Here is a 22,453-nt window from a genome sequence, read left to right as displayed (position 1 = left end):
GACCTGCTCCGTAGGGGACCCCTGTCCTCAAGGCTGTCTCAGGGATCCTTGTCCTCAGGGCTGTCCCAGGGACCCTCACCCAGAGGGATGCGCGGGCGAGACCCGCACTCACAAGGCTCTCCCCGAGGACCAGCGCTGCTGCAGATGCCCCGGGGGTGCCCTTTCCCCCCGGGGGTGCCTCTGATCCCTCCGGCATTTTGCCGGGGAGAGGTGGGCGCGGCGCTGGGCGGGCGAAGGGGTCGCTGTTGCCTCCAGCACGGCCACCACCCCCCCCCCCATCTCCTCGCTCCCCCCTCCGCCCCCCCACCCTCCACCGCCTTTTGTTCGCCGCCCGAGCGCGTCCCCGCCCGGCGGCGGGGCGGGCGGAGCCGGGGCCGCAGCCGCAGCCGGGGCCGAGCCCAGCGCAGCGCAGCGGGACATGGAGGCCGCGCCGGCGGAGCAGGGTCCTCCCGCGCCGCCGCTGCCGCCGTTACCGGAGAGGAAGAAGAAGCCGCAACGGGCTCCGTCCCCCGCCCGCCCCAAGGAGGTGCCCGGCTGGTCGCTGGCCAAGAGCAGGCGCGGCGGCGGCGGGGGGCACCCGGGCGCGGCCCCGCGGCTGGCGGCGGGCGGCGGGCACCCGCGGCGGGCGGGCGGCGGTAAGGAGGGGCGGCCCGAGAAGCGGACGGCGGCGGCGGCGGCGGCAGCCCGGGCCGGCGGCAAGGGGCTGGCGGGGCGCGGCGCGCTGCGGGCCAAGGGGCGCTGCCGCGGGGCCGAGACGGCGAGCGCCGGGGCTCGGCGGCCGGCACCGGCACCGGGACCTGTGCCCGGGTCGGTGCCCGGGGCCAGCCTGACCGACAGCAGCTCTGAGGTGTCGGACTGCAGCGCCTCGGAGGAGGCGAAGCTGCTCTCGCTGGAGCTGGGGCTCAGCGGCAGCGATGGCGAGTCCCCGGGCAGCGCCCCGCCGCCGCCGCCCTCGGCCGGAGAGGCCTCGCCGCTGCCCGAGGAGCCCTCGGCCGCCTCCGTGGCCAGCAGCCGCCTGCAGCTCAGCACCTCGCTCGCCTTTTCCGACCTCACTGAGGAGCTGCTGGACGCCGGCACCGACGGCTTGCTTCGGGAGCTGGAGGACCTGCGTTCCGAGAACGACTATCTCAAGGTGGGCAAGGCGGGTAGTGGGGCACGGAATAGCATCCCGGCGTGGCACCCCAGGGCACGGCACGGCGTGGCACAGCATCTCTGGGCTATAGGATGACACAGCGTGGCATCTCGGGGCACAGCATCCTGGAGCTCTAGTGTGGAACCCCAGGGCACGGCACAGCATGGCACGGCATCCCTGGGCTGTAGTGTGGCACTGCATGGCATCCTAGAGCAGTAGAGTAGCACGGTGTGGCGTCCCGGGGCACGGCACAGCACGGTACAGCATCCCAGAGCGGTAATGTGGCACTGCATGGCATCCTAGAGCAGTAGAGTAGCACGGTGTGGCATCCCGGGGCACAGCAGAGCATGGCACGGCACCCCTGGGCTGCAGCGTGGTTCAACATGTCTTGGCCGTAGCAGGACATGGAATGACACCTTTCAGCGTGGCACAGCATTGCTGTCTGTAGCATGGCATGGTGTGACACCCCAGGGAAAGGATCTGCATGGTGTGGCGTTGTAGGGCACAGCACAGTGTGGTGCAGCATCCCTGGGCTGTAGGGTGGCATGGCACGCCACCCCTGGCCATGGGTCAGCAAGGCTCAGCATCCCCTGTCATAGCAGAGTTCAAGATCTCCTGGCACGGTGTGACATGTTTAAGCATGGCACAGCAGTGCTGCCTGTAGTGTGATTCAACATCCCTGGGCATGGCAGGGCATCTGAGGTCATGCCTCAGCATGGCACAGAATCCCTGGCTGTAGCATGGCATGGTGTGGCATCCCAGGGCAAGGGTCAGCATGGCTTGGTATCTTTGGGCACAACACAGAATCTCAGGGCAAGACATCTAACATCTTTGGCACGAGTCAGTATGGCATGGCATAGTGTGGCATCCTGGGACATAGCACAGCATTCCTGGCTGTAGCATGGTATGATGTGGCACCTCAGGGTAAGGGTCAGCATGGACACAACATATTGTGGCATTCCTGGGCCTGGCTTAGCATGGCACAGTATCTCTGGGCAATAGCATGACACAGTGTGGCATCTCAGGGCAGGAGTCACCATGGTTCAGCACCCCTGGGTATAACACAGCATCACAGGGCATGCTATGGCATGGCTCAGCATCCCTGGACATAGAGTGGCTCAGCATCCCTAGACATGGAGTAGCATGTCAGAGCATGGCTCAGCATGGCACAGCACCCCTGGGAATATCATGGCTCAGCATTTGCAGGCACAAGTTGGCACAGTGTACCTGTGGCACAGAAGGGCCTGGCATGCTATGGCTGGGTTTGGCTCAGCTTGGCAGAGTGTACCATAGCTTGATACAGGGTACAGCTTGCTTAAGCCTGTCATGGACCAACTGGACACAGGGCAAAGCTCAGCTTGGCATAGCATGGCCCAGTTGAGCCCAAGACCTGGCATGTCTGTAGGACTGGGCAGCAAGGCCCAGTTGGACATGGTCCAGCATGGTTGGGCATGGCTCAATTCAGCATAATTTGGCATGCTTTGGCACAGGGAATGAGCCAGCCTAGTGTGGCATGGTATGGACAGGCTCAGCACACCATGGGCAAGCCTAGCATGGCCTCAGCTCGGCACCGCCTGGGCTGGCACGGCTCAGTGCTGCCTGGGCTGGCACAGCTCAGCGGGGTACAGCAGTGCTCAGCCCAGCTTGGCATGGTTTGCCAGCATGGCATGACCTCACCCTGTGCAGTTGGTCAGGGCTTAGCCTGGCATAGGGAGGGATGCTGCCCACTGCCCTCCCTGCCTGCTGACACTGCCAGGCCCTGGGGATATTTTCCAGCTCTCTCCTTTCCCACCAGTTCCTGTCTCCCCTGGGCCTTTTTCCAGGCATGGTTGGTTCCTGGGTGTGTGGGGCAGACATGCTGTGTGGGGACAGGGGCACAGAGCCATCCTGCCTCTGGTCACACGTTGCCCCAGTGTACCCTGGCACCTGCCTGCTGCAGGGCGGGCACAAGCACCCATCAGATGCCACGTCCCAGTGGGCTGCAGGTGTTTTGCACCCTCTGCTCTCTCCGGTGTGGGGATGTGGGTGAGTTGCTCATGCAGCAACCTGCTGGGGAGTGGAGGGGTGGGCACTGCATCTTGCTGGCTGCCCTTTGGATGGCACAGGCTGGAAATTATGCCAGCTCCCCACCACCGCTGCCAGAGCTGGTGGGGATCGTAGCAGCGAGGTGGGAGCTGGGTGTTGGGTGACCAAGATGCTCAATCAGGCCCTTTGTCCATTAGCAAAGCCCCAGTTCACAGCTGGTGTCCCAACTCCTGCCAGAATTAGCAGCAAGAGCTTAAGGGCTTTGATTTACTGAGAGCTGGAAAAGCAGGGATGAGGCCCCTCGGGTCTCCAAGACCACGGAGCAGGCAGGTCCTGCCGGCTGAGCCAGCGCTTCCTCCCCTCCCCTCTGAGCTGCTTCCTCCCTTCCCCTGTGGGGATGTTTCACCTGCCGTCAGGGGTAGCAGCTCAAATCCTCTGGCCAGGAGCAGAGTGGAGAGCTGCTGGAGGCATGCACCAAGAAAGGGATGCTGGTGGCTGCCTCCCTTCTTCATCTTCCTCTTCCTGGGGAGGAACATTTGACAAGGGCTTGGAGTGACAGGACGAGAGGCAGTGGCTTTGAGCTGGAAGAGGGGAGATTGAGACTGGAGATTAGGAAGACATTCTTGACAGTGAGAGTGATGAGACACTGGAACAGGTTGGCCAGGGAGGTTGTGGATGTCCCCTCCCTGGAGGTGTTCAAGGCCAGGTTAGATGAAGCCTTGAGCAGCCTGGGCTGGTGGAAATTGTCCCTGCCCATGGCAAGGGGGTTGGAACTGGATGATCTTTAAGGTCCCTCCCAATCCAAACCATTCTGTGATTCTTGTTGGCCATCTCCTGTGTGTGCTCATGCCAGTGCCTGGGTCTCCTCCCTGACAATAATGCATCCTGCTTGTAACCATGTGCTGCTGTTGTTGCTCACACCTCCTGAGTCGAGCAGGAGACCACCAAGGTGGTACCCTGGCTGTAGTTGCAGTTGGGCACATGCACCCTTTGTGCCCCCTAAAAAGATGGGAGATCTGCCTAGTGTCTCCAGCAAGGAGCAGAAAGCTGGGCTGGGCTGGGCTGGGCTGCAGCAGTGTTTCTGCTGAAAATTCAGGGATAGGGCAGAAACAGAGCCCTGACTCAAGCAATCAGCATCACCCACCTTGCCATGCAGCCCAGGTTGGAGAGCAGTCTGCAGGAGCCCTGCAGAGATGGCCTCTGGCTTTGGCAGCTCCCTTCCCCTCGGGGAGGGATGAATCAGGCCTCTCTGAAGTGACTTACTTCCTAGGACTCACCCCAGGAGCTGCAGATGAAGATATTTCTTTTATTTATTCATCAGAGCCAGCTAAACCCTGGTGTGTTTTGAAAGAGAAATGAGCATTATTTTTCTTGTGAGGGGGAGGGGTGGGAGGGTTTTGGCAGCGTTTTGGCGTGAGCCAGACGTGCGTGGTGCTACTACGCCCGTGGGATGCGCGCTGGGAGTCGGAGCTTCCCAGCAGAGCCCAGCACAGCCTCTCTAGCAGTGCCAGCTCACGTTGCATCTCTCCTCAGCTGCCATGATAAAAATGCGTGTCTTGAAGCACACTTCACCCATTTCTCCTTGCAGCCCGGGTTTTGGCAAGGCTCTGCCTTCCTCCTCCCTCTTTGGGTGTGTTGCCCGGGCTGGTGTCTCCTCCCGCCCCCTGCTTTCGGGCGGGTGCACCTGCTGTGAGCTGCACGAGTGGGGGTATTCCCAGCGTTGCCCCCCAAAAAGGGCTGCTCCTCGCCTGTGGGTTGGCAGCCCGGGGAGGGAGGAGGTGGCTCGGGTGTCCTTGTCCCGTCTCGCTGTTGCTGAGCCGTGCGATGGAGAGCAAGCAGCTCCCGGCCCTGCTCAGTGGGCTGGAAAATGTGAGATGCGATACGGCAGCAGCTGCGGAGGGACAGGAGACAAAGAGTGGGCACGGGAGAGGGCTTGGAGCGAGGGGAGGGGATGCCTGCAAAGCCTTTCCTCTGCTCTCCGTGGAAAGAGGCTTAGGCAAGAGCCATGGAACACTGGAAGCAGTCCTGTCCTCCTCCTGCTCCCCGCCCTGCGTCACCCTGCGTCCCTCAGGGTCCTTGTGCATGTCCCAGCTCCACGGAGAAAAGCATGGGGCGGGGGGGATGCCTCATTCCCCTCCAGGCAAACAGGGACATCACTGAGAGCATCCCAGGGACTGGTGTGTATGCCACCAGCAAGGGCTCACTGAGAACATCCCTCAGGGACACTGACGTTTGGGGGTGTGAACCTGAATGTTGTATCTGGGCAGCTTGATTGGCATTGGATCCCAGTTCTGCTGCTGCTCAGATCCTGCCTGGCCTCAGGGCCAAGAACCAGTCTTGGGCATCCCAGTAGCAGCAGGCAGAGCCAGGGTGCAGGACTGCTATGTATCACCCCACCAGCAGCCACCCTGGAAGGGGCTTTGCAGCCTCGTGTGTTTTGGATGCTGCATGGCGTGGGTCAGACTGCAGAGACTGCCCAGCTGCCTGCCTGTTAATTTATGGGGGCAGGTGTAAAGCTGTGAAATGTTGGGTGTTCCCCACTGCTGAGTGGGAGCTGGCATGCCTGCCAGGGACAGGGCTCGGCTCGCAGGCTGCCACACTGAGCTCCAGCATGGCACGGAGGGAAAGGTGGCTGATGTTTGCTGTCAGACTGGGGCTAGAGCTGGTGTCACTTGGATAACAAATGCACCTAAAGAAACCCCTGATGTGCTGCATGGGTGTGCCTCACCCATCCTTCACCACACTGCCCCCCAGCACAGGCTCGGGATGAGCTGCATTGCTGGCAGGGGATGTACCTGGGCACCTCTATCCTCTGACTTGCTTTTTTTTCCTTAGCAGATTCTAGTATAATTCCCTCTCCTGTCTGGCAGGGGCTCAGACTTAATTGGAAGCTGCTGCTTTTGTCCTGTAATCTGGGAGGAAGCAGCGCTTGTTGCTCCTGGCTGTAATCCCCATCCTTGCCTGAGGGATCGAGGGCTCTTCTGTGGGCACTCGCCGGTGCTGCCAGCGCTGTCCCGGGCTCCACACAAAGGCCCTGCTGCAGAACAGACAGCAGCTTCCATCCACTCTCCACCTCGGCATCTAACGCTGAGGTTGGAGGGTGCAGGCAGGGCTGTGCCCCCCCGCCGCCCCCCCCCCCCCCCCCCCGACACACAAAGGGCTGCCTGGATCCTGCAGGCAGGCAGCTGCTGCTTGGCTGTGCCCCAGAAGCTGGGGCTGCCGGTGCCGAGGGGGCTGCCGGTGCCGAGGGGGCTGCCGGTGCCGAGGGGGCTGCCGGTGCTGAGGGGTGTGTGCTGCCAGCAGCACCACAGCAGCCATGTCGTGATTTGCAAGATCCTGGGTTGTATCCCTTGCTGCTTTCTGCTTCCAGTGGATCCTGCTGAGGAGCTGCGAGTCCCCAGCTCTGCTCCGAGCTTGCTGTGTTCCCGCGGGAGCCTGTATCAGCTGTAGCTCCCCTTGGGCAGGAGATCCGGGAGGGGTTAACTCTTCTGCTGCAACCCACAACGGGTCTGAGCTGTATTTTAAGGGGTGTTCTGCCATCCTCTCTGGTCTCCTGCCATGTCACCGTTCAGACCTCTCACCCTAAAGCTTAGCCCTTTCCAGCTCTTGCCCTTCCTGGGGAGGTGATGTCCTGTTAGGTGTGTGGACACAGCTGTAGCTGTTGCCTTCTCCTGCTCTGAAAATGCCGAGGGGGGGCGGTTCTGAAGTGGAACCGGGTGGTTGGCATCCCACCTTGCTGCTTCTTAGCTTCCTTAATAATCTCCCCAGGGGGAGACAGTGTCCCTGAGGTTTGCTTAGAGAGGGCTGAAGGGTTGGACTGGCCTCTAATATACATAGAATACATAGAATAAACCAGGTTGGAAGAGACCTTCAAGATCATCGCGTCCAACCCACCAACCAATCCAACACCACCTAATATGCTGTGATCCTGTGTATGCTGTCTCTTGGCTTGTTCTGTTGGGTGTAACCTGGCTCCTGCCAGCACACACGGTGTGTTTGCTCCTGCACACCATTCTCCTTTGGGTATTTAAAAGAAGTCTCTGGACTGCAGATCCCCAGGGGGGTCTTTTCCAAGACATAACCCCCCCCCCACCCCGTGGCACCTTTGCTGCTGCAGAGATGGGCTGAGCAGGGGTGCAGCCGTGGAGGAGCAGGTAGTCCCAGAGGAGGGAGATGCTGAGCAGCCCGCGGGTGTGGTGGTGGTGGAGAGAGGTCATTGGTCTCATCCTCAGTGTTGCCCACCCCGTTTCACGCTTTATTTAGCGTCACTTAACAACGGTGCTTCCCGCTTGCAGAGCCAGCCCTGAATCTGCAGTGTTTCTAGGGTGCTCCTCTCCACTCCTGGCTCCACCTTCACCTTTATCTAGCTGGGGCTTCTTTGCTGCTTTGGTTTTGCAGAGGTGAGCCAGCTGTAGAAAAGGTGCAGATGCAAAGGGTGAGGCTCAGCGGCCCTCAGACCCCTGAAGCTGTTGGGGTACCTTGGTGCACCTCATGCATTTCCCTCCAGGCACCAAAGGACTGCTCTGCCCACCGCAGCCCGGCTGCAGAGGGGGTCAGCTTTCCCATCCTAAGCTGTCTTCCAGGTTGCTGGCGTTTTTCTGCTCTCCCATGCTAATCCAGTTACTAGGGCTTAGTGGCATGGATTGCCTCCAAGGGACAAGCTGGGGCGGGCTGTGTGGCTCTGCTGGCCTGCGGCTGCTGGAAGGGTTTGTTGGTGTTAGGGGATGCAAGTGAATTCCTGCAGCTGCAGTGAGGAGAGGCACCAGTTTCCCAGCCCTGCTCCTCACAGGAGCACCCAGCAAGGGAGCAGCTCAGGGCTGTGCTGCCAGGCTCTGCCCAGCAGCAGCTCAGGCCAGCCATGGCCTCCCCCAAAATAACGGTTGCTACAACCCAAGGCATAAACAAGCAGGAGCTCTCAGCACGGCAAGCCCAGGCTTCCTTCCAGCCAGTGTAAGGTTTGCTTGGGCTTTTTCCAAGGTCCCTGCTCTCTGCCCTGCTCAGCTGCTGGCTGGGGATGTCCCGTGGCAGACGGAAGCCAGGCTGGTCAGCACTGGAGCAGGACGCAGGCAGCTCCACACAGCTCCGCGGTCGCATTCGAGCCGTGACCGAGGCTGTTTTCCTGCACCCCAGGGCTTGCCTGCAGTGTGCAATGAAAGCTCCCCAGGAGCAGGTCCCACGAACCAGATCCCAAGGAGCAGGTCCTATAAACCAGCTCCCCAGGCTGGCTTGGCTTTTAGGGGTTTTGCTGGTGTCCCCAGGGCCATGGCACTGCCCCGTGGCATCAGCAGTGCTGGTGGTTGGTTTCCATAGGGTTCTGCACCCTGGGGTGCACCGCAGGGCTGTCTGCCAGCACATGCTGTTTGTCCCTGGTGGGTGTCACACCTTAGCTGCCTGGGGAGGTGTTTCTGAAACGTGCCTGCAGTGATGCTCCTTATTGGGATGATCTCTGGCTGTCCCTGGAGCAGCCCAGATTCCTTGCTGCCCGTCTCTGTGCCTCGGGGCTGTTTCTGCCCTGCTGTTGTGCTCAAGACCCCCCAGTGAGAAGCAGAGCAGTGGAGGGTGGCAGGACACTGGTGGCCACAGTCCTGCTGGGCTCTGCCAGCCTGGGGCTGGGAGATAATCCAGGATTGTCTAACTGACGTTCCTTCTTTGTCACTGAGTGTTTATAGCCAACAGTGAGCCACTGTGACTTGTCCTTGCAGCTGCCACCCCCCCTTCCTCAGGCTCAGCTTTGCTTTTCGGGGGGATTCTTGCAGCTGGGGCTTTGTCCGGGCTGGGCAAGCAGGGTGGCAAAGTTTGCCAGCGCCTGGCAGAGCCAGCATGGCACTGCTGGCTCAGGCTGTAGGTCACTGTCGTGGGCGATGCTGGGAGCAGTGGGGTCCTGTCCTCCTCTAGCTGTGCTGAATTAGGGATGTGCATTCCCTTTGCTTGTGCCATCTCCTTGTCTTGCCTCTTCCTAGGCTGTGCTGTGGTGCCAGGCATCAGCGTGAGCCCCTCACCTCTCAGCTGGCAGCTGCATTTGGCAGTGATGGGAGGTGCTCAGTGGGGGGGTGGGGTTTTTTGGCAGGAGAGATGTTCAGTCCTGTCCCAGGAGTGTGCCAGGTCCACCAGGTCTTGCTGGGGAGGAGAACAGCTGGCATGATGGCTGGAGTGTTTGCTGTGTGGGTCCCCAGGAACCAAAAGGGACAAACCTTGAGTGTCTCTGGGTGGCCAAAGCCCTGCCCTGGGGCTGGGGCTGTTGCAGGGGGTCCCACAGTGGTTGTGTGCCGCAGACCTGCAGGATGTTTGCCGGTGCTAGCAGGATGTCACCCCTGGCCCTGCTGCCACAGTGACACCAGAGGCTTTGCTGGGCTGGGGGAGGTTTAGCGCCACGAGATTGGGAAGGGGTGGAAGGGAGGACCCAGCCCAGTACTTGCTGCTTGGTGGTGAAACAAAGGACAACCTCTGTTCCCTGGCACTGTTGGCATCCCTGCGCTGCCTTCCCTGTCCTCGGCTGCCATCTCCCCCTTCCCTTGCCTGCCTCCCTGACACATTTTTTGCCAAAGCCGACCTACATTTTCCTTGCTGTGGCTGCTGCCTGTGCTGCTCCTGCAGCTCCTCTCCCTCCCCCACCTTCCTCTTTCTTTTACCACAAATATTTATAGGCACCCGTGTTGGCTGTGTCCCATCCCTACATGGCTGGCTCGGGGATGGGGGGTGGGTGGGTGTTGGTGCCCAGCTGGCTCTGAGCCCAAAAGGCTCAGATGGGACAAGGATGAGACTTGGGGGTGAAAGAGAGGCTGTGGAAAGGGCTGGGGGGGGGAATGAGAGGCTGTGGAAAGGGCTGGGGGGGGTGAAAAAGAGGCTGTGGAAAGGGCTGGGGGGGGTGAAAGAGAGGCTGTGGAAAGGGCTGGGGGGGTGAAAGAGAGGCTGTGGAAAGGGCTGGGGGGGGGAATGAGAGGCTGTGGAAAGGGCTGGGGGGGGAATGAGAGGCTGTGGAAAGGGCTGGGGGGGGTGAATGAAAGGCTGTGGAAAGGGCTGGGGGGTGAAAGAGAGGCTGTGGAAAGGGCTGGGGGGGTGAATGAGAGGCTGTGGAAAGGGCTGGGGGGGGTGAAAGAGAGGCTGTGGAAAGGGCTGGGGGGGTGAATGAGAGGCTGTGGAAAGGGCTGGGGGGGGTGAATGAGAGGCTGTGGGAAGGGCTGGGGGTGTGAAAGAGGCTGTGGGAAGGGCTGGGGGGTGAAAGAGAGGCTGTGGAAAGGGCTGGGGGGGGTGAAAGAGAGGCTGTGGAAAGGGCTGGGGGGGGTGAAAGAGAGGCTGTGGGAAGGGCTGGGGAGGGGTGAATGAGAGGCTGTGGAAAGGGCTGGGGGGGGTGAATGAGAGGCTGTGGGAAGGGCTGGGGGGGCGGTGAATGAAAGGCTGTGGGAAGGGCTGGGGGGGTGAAAGAGAGGCTGTGGAAAGGGCTGGGGAGGGGTGAATGAGAGGCTGTGGGAAGGGCTGGGGGGGTCCAAGAGAGGCTGTGGAGAGGGCTGGGGGGGTGAATGAGAGGCTGTGGGAAGGGCTGGGGGGGGTCCAAGAGAGGCTGTGGAGAGGGCTGGTGGATGGAGGGGGGCAGGGGAGCTGTGGTGTGAAGGTGTCGCAGAGGGGAGAGGAAGGGAGCGCAGGCAGCAGGGTCGGTCCCCTTCTGATCACCGCATGTCCTGGCAGGACGAGATGGAGGAGCTGCGTGCCGAGATGCTGGAGATGAGGGATGTCTACATGGAGGAGGATGTGTACCAGCTGCAGGAGCTGCGGCAGCAGCTGGACCAGGCCAGCAAGACCTGCCGCATCCTGCAGTACCGGCTGCGCAAGGCCGAGCGCCGCAGCCTGCGCGTCGCCCAGACCGGCCAGGTGGACGGAGAGCTCATCCACAGCCTCGAGCAGGACGTCAAGGTCAGGCCCCAGGTCCCTCACAGTGGGGTATTTTGGGTGGGGGGGAGTTGAAAATTCCCTCCCACCGTTAAATTTGCCAGACCAGCTCAGCTGGAGGCAAATGAAGCTGTATTGACAAGCCAAACTACAGCCTACAATGACATGCAAGGAACATATACAAAGCATCACAGTGCTGGAGGTTGGAAGGGACCTCCAGAGATCATCAGGTCCAACGCCACTGCTAGAGCAGGATCACTTAGGGTAGTCCACACAGGAATGCATCCAGGTGGGTTTGGAAAGCCTCCAGAGAAGGAGACTCCACATCCTCCCTGGGCAGCCTGCTCCAGGGCTCTGTCACCCTCACTGTAAAGAAGTTTCTCCTCATGTTGAGGTGTTCAAGTTTGAGCCTGTTGTTCCTTGGCTTATTGCTGTGCACCACTGAAAAGAGCTTGGCCCCCTCCACTTGACACCCAGCCCTCAGACAGCAATAAGGAGGCTCAGGGGAGACCTTCTTGCTCTCTACAACTACCTGAAGGGAGGTTGTAGCCAGGTGGGAGTTGGTCTCTTCTCCCAGGCACCCAGCACCAGAACAAGAGGACACAGTCTCAAGCTGTGCCAGGGGAAGTTTAGGCTCAAGATGAGGAGAAAGTTCTTCACAGAGAGAGCTGTTAGCCACTGGAATGTGCTGCCCAGGGAGGTGGTGGAGTCACCATCCCTGGAGGTGTTCAAGAGGGGATTGGATGTGGCACTTGGAGCCATGGTTTAGTGGTCATGAGGTGTTGGGTGACAGGTTGGACTTGATGATCTTTGAGGTCTTTTCCAACCTTATTGATTCTATGATATTTATACACAGTGATGAGATCTCCTCTCAGTCTTCTCAAGACTAAATATGCAATACTGACGTGTCTACAGGTATTTACAATTGATAAACATCACAAGAGCCACCCCCCAAACAAACAAACAAACCAGGGGAGATAATAGCTTCCCCTTTCCTGCTCCCTACCTTCTTGTACTCAACAGAGGAGAGAAAGAGCAGAGAGTTGTTTTGTTAGTACTTAGCCAAGACAAAGCAATGCAGCCAAGGTCAGCAAAGAGCCAGCAGGAGCAGCAGCCAGAGTGAGGAAGCTGGAAAGGGAGAAGGATAGTTCACAGATCTAGGTTTTATGTCTGTTGTCTGTCCAATGGGATTGTTTAGAACTTATCATTCTTTCCCTTTTTACCCCCAGTGGTGATTCATTTACATTCTACCACTTTCTGTTCAAGACATAGCCTGAAACTACCACATGGTGAGATGTGGCCCTGGTGAGGCAGAAGGGAGTGGCAGGGAAGGTTGTGGTGCAGAGGGCTCTGCTGGGTGGTGCTGTTTAATGATGAAGGCAGTGGAACATCTTCCTTGTGAGGAGAGGCTGAGGGAGCTGAGGGAGAGGAGAGGAGGAGCCTGAGGGTGACCTCATTAGTGTTTATAAAGATGTAAAGGGTGAGTGCCAAGAGAATGGAGCCAGGCTCTGCTGGGTGATGCCCAAGGACAGCACAAGGGGCAGTGGTGGAAGCTGAGGCAGAGGAAGTTCCATGGAAACAGGAGGAAGAATTCTTTCCCTGTGAGGGTGACAGAACCCTGGAGCAGGCTGCCCAGGGGGGCTGTGGAGTCTCCCTCTCTGGATATATACAAGATCTGCCTGGATGTGTTCCTGTGTGATCTGCTCTAGGTGATGCTGCTCGGGCAGGGGGGCTGGACTGGATGAGTTTTTGAGGCCCCTTCCAGCCCCTAACACTTTGATTCTATATGGGGTCACTAATGGCAATTCCCCACCAGTGGTGGTGATGGGAGAAGTGAGGAGCAGCACCTCCAGCTCACATGTGGTCTAGGGGAATATTTGGGCTGAAGAGGGACAGTGTTGACCAAGGATTGAGCCTTGCAGTGCCATATGCAAGGTTCATCCTGTGCAGACTGTGTGCCATGGGACTGAGCTCCCTCATCCTGCACTGATGGGAACAGGATGTGGCTACCACTGTGGGTTGCTGGAGCAGCACAATTGCACAGGGAGGGAGCATGAGGACCGGGACCCTGGAACTGCTCTTCTCAGCCCTCAGGGAAGCCTTGCAGAGCCTCCAGCATTGTGGCAGGCAGGCAGGCTGGGGCAGTTCTGTGGAGTGATGTCACCTCACCATCTGCTAGCCCTCAAGGAGCTGCTGGTGCCAGGGAGTGTTTGCTGAGGGCTCTTGCTGACGTGGCTGCTGCCAGGAGTGGGGACCGGTGGCGGCTAGAGACAGCTCGGTGGGGACAGGCAGCAGCTCCAGGAGAAACTTAGCTTTTAGAGCAGAAACCAGCTGGGCCCAGAACTGAGATGTGCCACAAGCCCAGCAGCCCACATTGGGGTGCTGCTGCCAAACACATTCCCCTCCAGCTTATCTCTTTCTGGGCAAAAAGTGCAGCCCATCCTTGGGGGGAACAGGAGGTGAACCCCATGGCCTGAGCACCCTAGCCTTGCAGTGGGGCCTGCTGCTGCCAACACTGTGCTGGTAGCCCAGGCTTGGGTGTGTTAAGAACGTGACCAGCAGCCCAAGGATGTTCTCCTCCATGTCTACTCTGCTCTAGTGAGACAGTATTTGGAGGACTGGGTGCAGTCGTGGGCTCCCCAGTGCAGGAGAGACAGGAAACTGCTAGGGAGTCCAGCAGAGGCTACAAAGACGCTGAGGGGACTGGAGGAGGAAAGGCTGAGGGCCCTGGGGCTGTTGAGCCTGGAGAAGAGCAGCCTGCTCCAGAGGGTCTCAGTAACAGCCTGATCACCTCTACATGAGGACTGTAGGTGCCCAGGCACTGTGGTCCCAGCCCTGTACACATTGTACCCTGCCTGGTGACAGCCCCATGGTGTCCCTAGGTGGCCAAGGATGTCTCTGTGCGGCTCCACAACGAGCTGGAGGTGGTGGAGAAGAAGAGGATCAAGCTGGAGGAGGAGAACGAGGACCTGCGGCAGCGGCTCATTGAGACAGAGCTGGCCAAGCAGGTGGTGCAGAACGAGATGGACAAGCTCCGAGAGGTGAGGGGGATGCGGGAGCAGGGACTGGGAGGTGTCCCCAGGGCTCTGCCCTTAGCAGGTGTCCCGGCCCTGCATGGGGGATCTCCCTTCCCTGCTTGCTTGGCTGAAACCCGAGCCCTGCTGCAGATGCTTGTGAAACCTGAGCAGCGCCTGCCTCCCTCCCTGTGGGCTGGCTCTGCCCCATCCCCGGGGGGCTGCGGGACTTCCCTCTGCACTGAGAGCCACTTCATGTGTCTTCAGCCACTTGCTCAGCCAGGCCACCTGAGCCAAGCCCAATTCCCAGTGGCCAAGGCCCTGAATGATGTGTGGAGTCCACTGTGTCCCTGGCACGGTGCCTGGCGCTGGCCGCATCCTGACCGCATGCTGCTGGTTCGCATCGGGCTGAGCCGTGGGGCTGCACGGCAGTGACGGCACACCGGTGTCCCCGGGGTGTCGTGGCAGCATCCTGGAGGGGCTGCAGAGCTGGGTGGGTGCACAGCCCTGTCTGTGTCCAGGGCACTCTGTGCCATGCCAGCTTTGGGAGCAGCTCCCGGCCAGGAGCAGCGTCATGCTCGGTGGCAGGAAGGGAATGCCAGAGACAGCCTGGGCTTGTGATCCCTTGCAGCCCTTGTAACCTACTTCCCTACTGCCTGGGATGCTGGGGGTCCCCAGGGAGCCTCGGGAAGCATCACTGAGCAGTCAGGGCAGTGCCTGGGAGGAGATGTGGTGGCAGAGCTGGGGCCTTGCTCCCACCAAGGGTGGGGACACGACACAGGGAGGGCTCTCTCTACCCCCAGCCACGCTCCCCTGTGGGGCAGGGAGATGGGGCATGGCTTGGCATCTTGAGGGGCACCTGCTTGATGGTGGGCCCATCTCTTGGCAAGTGCCAGGAGCTGGCTGTGGTCACACCTATGCCTTCTGCAGCCTCCTTCTGCGGGGTGGCAGTGAGCAGAGTCACCCCAGAGGAGGGGTCTTGGCCCTCCACTGTGCAGCCTCCCCTAGCAGGCGTGAAATGGGTTTCCTGCAGCCGGCCAGCGCAGGCTGAATAACAAACACCAGCGCTGGGAGCCGTGCTGCATTGCTCTGGAGCTTGCAAAGCAGGCAGAGAAAATGGGGGTGCTCAGTGCCCGGGGACCTGAGCACCAGCTGCTGCTCTGCCCTGGCAGAAGGGTGTGGGGCAGGACACAGCCCCTCTCTGCGGCTCCCTGTGCCCACAGAGGATGCTGCTGGCTGGCACCAGGCATGGAAGAGCTGGGAGCACAGCTTCCCCAAGCCCAGGGATGCTGTGTTTCCAGGCTAGCAAGGGCACTGGGGTTACTCAGTGATTGCAGAGCACTAATTGGACAGAGGAGTGAGTTAACAGCCTTCCTCCACCTCCTCCCAGCTGCCGCAGGGCTCAGAGCGTGGCAGAGCTTGTTAGCAGCCAAGCCAAGGCAGAGCAGAGGCTGCGCAGGGCTGGGCTCAGCCTTTAGGGCTGATTATTTCTCCCTTCCCAGAGGTTTCTCCCATAATTGGATAATTGTCAGGATGGGCAGGTCATGCCCAAAGGTTTGCACCTCCAGCTCCACCCCAGCTCTGTCTGCTGGGGTGCAGGAGAGGAGTGGGACTGGTCTGGGTACCCCATGCCAAGCCTGCTCGGTCGAGCTGCACTCTCATGGGTCTCTTGGGCATGTCCACCCCAAGGGTGGCACCCAAGGTGGAGCAGTGACAGCCACCATCTGACCTAGGGTGCTGTGCTTGGGGCTGCACAGGGCTGGGTGGTGCCCTTTGCCAGCCCTGCTCCCCAGCATGGTGGGGGTGAGGGATGCCAACCTGGCACAGCCAGTCCCCAGGGGAGGCTGTGCAGCAACAGCAGCAGCTCCAGCAATGGTCATGGCCTTAATAGGAAAGCCTGGAGCCTGACACCTTGGCACAGGCAGCAGCTTACATTTCACAGCTGCTTTCTTTGGCTTCTGGGCCTCAGCACCAGCCTGGAAATAGGACCAGGGCAGGCACTTGGATCAGCCAGCATTCATGGGGGGCTGTGTGGATGTTCTTGAGGGCTTTTCCCTTTCTCCCCTCCACAGATAACTGGGCCTGCTTTGAGCAGCCCCTTTTTTTTTCCCACTTCCAGTTTCCCTCATTGCTCCATCTGGCCTCTTCATCTCCCAGCTGTCCTCATGCCTGGAGGTTGTCCCTTTTGTCCCCAGAGATCCTGAGGGCAGTCAGCATCATCCTGCTGAGGAGCTGTCCCCATAGCTGAGTGACTGGCACATGTCCCTTGCTTGGGGAAGAGGTGATGGGGAACTTCCTCATCTGCTGCTCCCACACTGGGATGCCCCTGAGAGCCATCCCTTTGGCCTGGGGCTTGGATTCCTTGACAGGACCATGACTCAGCCTCTCCATGGCTCATTTCCTGCTCTCTCTCTGCTTGCTTGCTTGCCTGCAGGGGGAATTTCTGGGCAAAGCCCATGATGTCCAGTTCCCCCGAAGCAAAGGGCCTGGGCTCACTGGGGCTCTGCTGTTTCTCTGGGGTTCACAGGCGGGTGAAGGAGTTCAGCATCAATGTGCATCCACACTGAGCGTGTCTGTCTGTGCCAGGGTGCTGTGCCAGGGTGCTGTGGGTAACAGCTTGCTCTTCTCTCTGCAGAACTCCCTGAAGAAAAGAGGGTCTCGCTCCATTGGGAAGGCTGACAAGAAGCCATCAGTGCAGGTAGCAGTGCCAGGGCATCTGGGACATGCCGCAGTGACCCACCAGGGCCCCAGGTCATGGTGCCAGCTGGAGACTATGCCTGGCCCAGAAGTAGACCTGAGCATGGCAGTGCCAGCTCTTCCCTTGCAAGACTTCCCTGCCTTTCAGAGACCCTGCATAAGGGAGGGATTGATGTGCTGGGCCATCCTTATTGTCCTCAGCTGCTCCCTTGTCTCCTTTATCAATGGAGCATCAGTGGCCTGCTGGTGGCTTTAACCCTTTCCCTGCGTGTGCAGTGAGGAGCTGAAGGACTTTGGCTTCCCCCTTGCAAAGCTGCCTCTGCTCTTGGGTTGCAGCCTGAGTTCCTCCTGCCTCCCCCAGCAGCTCTGGGGAGCCTGGGGGAGCTGAGGGTCCCCGTGGGGCGCAGTGGAGGCCGAGCTGTCCCTGCCCCACAGCAGGGGCAGCCCAGGCGAGGGGGGATTTTCGTCAGCAGCAGGATTTCAGCTGTCACTTGCTGTTGGGCTGAGCTGCTGTGACTTGCTAATGCTGTTAGTGGGGCTCAGAGGGGCAGAGCTGCTGCTGCAGGAATAGAAATGGGAGGCTTTTAATGCTGGAAAAATCCACGGCCGAAGGCAGCAGCCCTGGAAGGCAGCAGAGCTGCTCCCCCACAGCCAGGCAAGGGAGGGAGACAGCCAGCCATGCCCTGCTGCCATGCCCTGCTGCCATGCCCTGCTGAGACTGTCTCATAGTGGGGACCTATGGCTTTCTGAGTGGCCTCTCTCATTGCTGGCACAACCCACCTGTGGCACAGGGATCTCCAGGCTCTCAGAGAATTTCCTTTTCAGTCTCTTATAGATTGTTTCCCTTTTAAGTCCATCCTTCCAGGCCAGCTGGTGGTCCCAGAATCCCACTCCCCGTTTCCCCAAACACCAGACTGTGCTGCACCTCCCCTGTGCCCCAAGCCAAGGGGGCTGTCTTAGAAGCCTCTCCATCATCCCCCTTCCCAGGCTTAAATACAGCCCCTCCTCTGCATCTTCCTGGGGCAGGAAACAAACTCAGCCTTGGGCTACAGTAAACCATCCCCTGCTTCCTACACCCCCGCAGAGCTGAGACCCCTCAGCCTGGGGACATGGAGCTGCACATGGCCCCAGCTCTGAGGTGGGATCGATGCTCCAGGAAGGAGCCAGGGTTGGAAAGCAGTCTCCCTGCGTGCAAACACCCTGGATGTGCGCCCCCCACAGCATGGTCCTGCGGGCACAGATGCTTCTGACTCATCAGTGGCTTCCTGGGCCCTTTTCCTGCCTGCCTGTGCTGGGTGAGCATCAGTGCTCTCCAAAAATGGAGCTGGGGGGCAGAGACTTGGCACTGAGGTCTGCCCCCAGAGTGCAAAGAGCGCTTGAAGTGGTCTTGGAGATGTGTGTGTCTCTCCCTCCAGCAGTGCCAAGGACTGGAGGGACACGTGGAGCTGCTACTTTTTTTTTCCCCTGGAAAAACAGGAACTGAGGTCATGTCTGCCCCAGCCCTCCCCTAATCTCCACAGCTAATTGGCAGAGGGGTGGGGGTGGGGGGAGCACACAGCTTTACTGTGCCTTGGCCAGGCTGGGTCTCCTTGTGCACAAGGGCAGCAGAGTGGTTCCTGTGGGCAGGGCAGGGTGTTTGGGGAATAACTGCCCCCCGACTCCCCCCCAAACCCATGGGATTCCCCCCCTCACCCCTGACCTCCATATAAGCAGCACAGGAAGTTTGCAGAGCAAATAGCTGCTGCTGTGGGGCTTGGGGGTGTGTGAGCGTGGGCATGGAGCATGGCCAGGGGAGGTCAGGAGCACCCAGAGAGGGGGCAGCTTGTTTCTGCCCACCAAAGAAACAGGGAAAGGGATGAGTTCAGGCAGGCAGAGAGCTGCTGGGAACAGCAACCACCTGGCCAAAGGGCTCATCCGTCTCCAGCACCCACCCAGAGCTCCAGGAGGTACCATGGGATGAGGGTCACAGTCCAGCAGGTCCCCTCCTGGCAGGCACCGTGCTGGAGCTCAGAGCACTCGAGTGACCCCACAGCACGGGAAACCACGAGCTGGGCGTCAGGAAATCCTGGTCCTCCATCCAAAAGGCTCTCCAGAGCAGAGCAATGGTCTGCCTGGGCAAACAGCCGAGGTCCCACTGCTATATTTAACCAAAGCATGCAGAGGAATGGTCCCAAGGAGCGAAGGGCTGGGGAAGGGACCAGCGAGCTGGTGTGGGGAGTTTGTCTGGCAAGGTGGTGGCAGCAAGGACAAGTGCTGGGTGAGAGCTGAGACTTGAGGAGATTTCCAGTCAAAGCCACTTCTCCAGCCTGTGTTGGAGTGTTTGGGGCGGAGCAGGAGGAGCCCAGCCCGGCAGGGGGTTGCAGTGGCACAGGATCAGTTGTTCAGCTCTTGCCAGCTTTCGGGAGGAGCCCTTGTTGGTGGCTTTCTCTCCCCCTTCTCCCCAGGATCAGGCTGTGGCAGGGCTGGACTCGGTCTCTGCATCCTCAGCAGTGGCTCAATGTCCCTTCATGGCTTACTTTGCCCAGGCATCCTGCCTTGTCTCCAGGCTCTCTGAAAGCCTCCAGAATGGGTCTCAAAGTCATTTTCTCTCTCTGAGCAAGAGCAGCATCCATCTTCCCTGGGGTCATCAGGGTGGGAGGGTGGCATATCCCCAGGGCTCCCCTGGAGCCACCCTGGCAGCAGTTTTGTGATGCCTGCACCCTCTCAATCCCCAGGAGGACAGTGCAGACCTGAAATGCCAGCTGCATTTTGCCAAGGAGGAGTCAGCCCTGATGTGCAAGAAGCTGACCAAGCTGGCCAAGGAGAACGACGGCATGAAGGAGGAGCTGCTGAAATACAGGTCCCTCTACGGGGACCTCGACAGCTCCCTCTCCGTGGAGGAGCTGGCTGACTCCCCCCACTCCCGGGAGGCCGAGCTGAAGGTCCACCTCAAGCTGGTGGAGGAGGAAGCCAACATCCTGAGCCGGAGGATAGTGGAGCTGGAGGTGGAGAACCGCGGGCTGCGGGCGGAGATGGACGACATGAGGGGCCAGGGGGACAGGGAGCTGCCGGGGCAGGACGCGCGGTTCCTGGCAGGCGTCGCCGGCTGCGGGGACCCCGGGGACACGGTGGCGGAGCTGCACCGGCACCTGCAGTTCGTGGAGGAGGAGGCCGAGCTCCTGAGGCGCTCGCTGCTGGAGCTGGAGGACCAGAACAAGCTTCTCCTTGGCGAGCTGAGCAAATACAAGTCGGACCACGAGCTGGATGTGACGCTGTCGGAGGACAGCTGCTCGGTGGTCAGCGAGCCCTCGCAGGAGGAGCTGGCCACGGCCAAGGTGCAGATCAGCGAGCTGAGCGGCAAGGTGAAGAAGCTGCAGTATGAGAACCGAGTGCTGCTCTCCAACCTCCAGCGCTGCGACCTGGCCTCCTGCCAGACCACCCGGCCCATGCTGGAGACCGACGCCGAGGCCGGCGACTCCGCGCAGTGCGTCCCCACCGCCGGCTGGAGGGACGGAGTGTGCAGCGGCGAAGCCAACGGGCAGGACAGGCTGCCCGGCGGCGGGAAGGGGCCCGACGGCGGTCTCACCAAGCTGCTCAAGCCCAAGGACCTAGAGACCTTGCTGGGCATCCGGGACCAGGCGGCGCTCGTCAGCAAAGCGATCGACGTCTTGATCTCGGACGCCAACGGCTTCAGCTCGGGGCTGAAGGCCTGCTTGGACAACGAGTGCACGGAGGGGCTGCTGGCCGAGGCCGTGGGGAGTGCTGGGGAGAGCCCCAGCGATGCCAAGCTGATGAACGTGCTCCTCATGCGGCTGGGCGTGCTCCAGCAGGACCTGGGCTGCTTCGTGAGGAAGGTTGACCACCTCAGCGGCAGCCTCAAGGAGCACACGGACTCTTTCCCATTCTCCAGCCCTGGCAGCCATGACACCACCAAAGAGGGGCTGCAGAAGGAGCACTCCTCTGACTTCCAGGTACGGGCCGCTTCCCACGCCCCCACAGCAGCTGCTGCTTGATTTGCCGCCCCGTTTCCTCCTGCTTTACGGAGCAAACCCCAACCCCCCACGTAACCTCCCTCCTGCCTCTCCAGAGCAAAACCCAAACTAACACCTCACTGCATGCCAGTGGCACTGGGGGCAAGGTAGGACTCTGCTCCAACAGAGTGTGCCCAAGGCAGGGGCAGTGGGCATCCCAGTGCATCCCAGCACAGGCTGGTTGTGCCGAGGCTGCCCTGCCCATGGCCAGAGGCTCTTGGGTGCAATCATACCCTGAGGGCAGTGTTTGAGCTCTTCTCCAGCTCAGCCCAGCATGCCCAGCTCAGAAGCTCTTTGCTTAGTGGGGATGAGCTGTATGACCTACTCTAGGTCATGCTGCCTTGGCAGGGGGGGTTGGACAAGATGATCTTTGAAGGTCCCTTCCAACCCCTAATGTTCTGTGATTCTGTGATGAGCTGGGTGGGCAGAGAGCAGCCTGCAGCCTCCTGAAAGCAGCCCAAATTGTGGAGACCTCCGTTGCAAGAAGCCTCACCCTGCAGTGGCACTCAGGCAGGGTGCTCCCAGGGCAAATCTGCATCCGATGGGGAGCACCTCTGGGGCAGTGGAGAGCAGCTCACGCCCTGCCGTCCCCCTCCGCTCTGGGAAGGTGGCTGGCTCATGCCAGGTGCAGGGGTGTGCACGGTGGTCAGGGCTGCAGGTCCGAGCCCCTTTCTGGAGCACACTCGCTTGTTCAGAGTCCTATTTTTCCGCATGCGACGCCAGCAGCCCCAGGTGCCAGTCTGCCCCAGTCACCGCATGACACCGTAACTGGTGTTTGCACATCTTTTCCCTCTTTCTCTCTTTTTTTCCAACCCCCCCCACTTTCCTTGAACAATCCAGGCCACGTGTCTGCTCATCCTGTGTTTCCTTTTGGTTTCTGCATTGTCTCCCGCCATGGTGATGAAGCTCCTTCTCCTCCTCATCCTTTTTGTTGTCTTGTAGTTCTTTACCGTTTCGGAGACCCATTGCTTTGTTTTCTGTTTTTCTGTTTGGGTTTTTCTTTTTATCCTCTTCCCCTTCCTGCTCTTTTGGTTTGTTCTCATTAACTTGCCCACGCATGCAACAGCCTGATTTTAGGGAGGCCGACCCTTACCACGGACCCCACGCCAAGGACACCGACCCCACGCAGCCCCGGAGCTGCAGGCCCTGCCGGACGGAGGAGAACGACTCCTACGCCACCGAGGTACGACACAGACGGGGGTCCTGTCCCCTCGGCCAGTGGGGTTGGCTGTCCCTGTTGAGAGCCAGGGACGGGCTGCCAGGAGAGGGATGTGGGGAGGGCTGGCCAGGCACAGCCCCCTGTGCCCATCTCCTGCCTGGCCCCTTGCAGATGAAGGAGCTGCAGCTGGTGCTGTCGGAGGCCAACGAGAGTCTGCGGGGACTGCAGGAGCAGCTCTCGCAGGAGAGGCAGCTGAGGAAGGACGAGGTGGACAACTTCTCACAGAAGATCTGCCAGGTGAGTAGGGAACAGCCCTGATCTCCAGGAGATGGCTGTCCCCACAGCCATGGCTGTGCTGCCTCCAGCCCCAGAAAACCACATCTGGAGTCCTGGGTCCAGTTCTGGGCTCCCCAGTTCAGAAGACAGGGAACTACTGGAGAGAGTCCAGCAGAGGCTACAAAGATGCTGAGGGGCCTGGAGGAGGAAAGGCTGAGCCCCTGGGGATGTTGAGCCTGGAGAACAGCCTGAGAGG

At 60.1% G+C, this 22,453-nt stretch overlaps 1 protein-coding gene across 1 annotated transcript in view; it reads left to right on the top strand.

Moving 5' to 3' along the window:
* Positions 1-364: 364 nt before the first annotated feature.
* SOGA1 (suppressor of glucose, autophagy associated 1) overlaps positions 365-22,453 on the top strand; it is a 28,157-nt gene continuing 6,068 nt past the window's right edge. Inside the window, exons 1-7 of the mRNA XM_054173550.1 lie at positions 365-1,132; positions 10,841-11,065; positions 13,924-14,082; positions 16,691-16,753; positions 19,467-20,702; positions 21,829-21,945; positions 22,093-22,218. Of these exons, the coding sequence (XP_054029525.1) occupies positions 419-1,132; positions 10,841-11,065; positions 13,924-14,082; positions 16,691-16,753; positions 19,467-20,702; positions 21,829-21,945; positions 22,093-22,218 (2,640 nt within the window). The 5' untranslated portion in view covers positions 365-418. The remainder of the gene's footprint in view (positions 1,133-10,840; positions 11,066-13,923; positions 14,083-16,690; positions 16,754-19,466; positions 20,703-21,828; positions 21,946-22,092; positions 22,219-22,453) is intronic.

Source organism: Dryobates pubescens, chromosome 26 (genome assembly GCF_014839835.1).
Source record: "Dryobates pubescens isolate bDryPub1 chromosome 26, bDryPub1.pri, whole genome shotgun sequence".
Lineage (NCBI taxonomy): Eukaryota > Metazoa > Chordata > Aves > Piciformes > Picidae > Dryobates > Dryobates pubescens.
Note: the sequence above shows the minus strand (reverse complement) of the source record. Positions and strands in the feature narration are given on the sequence as shown.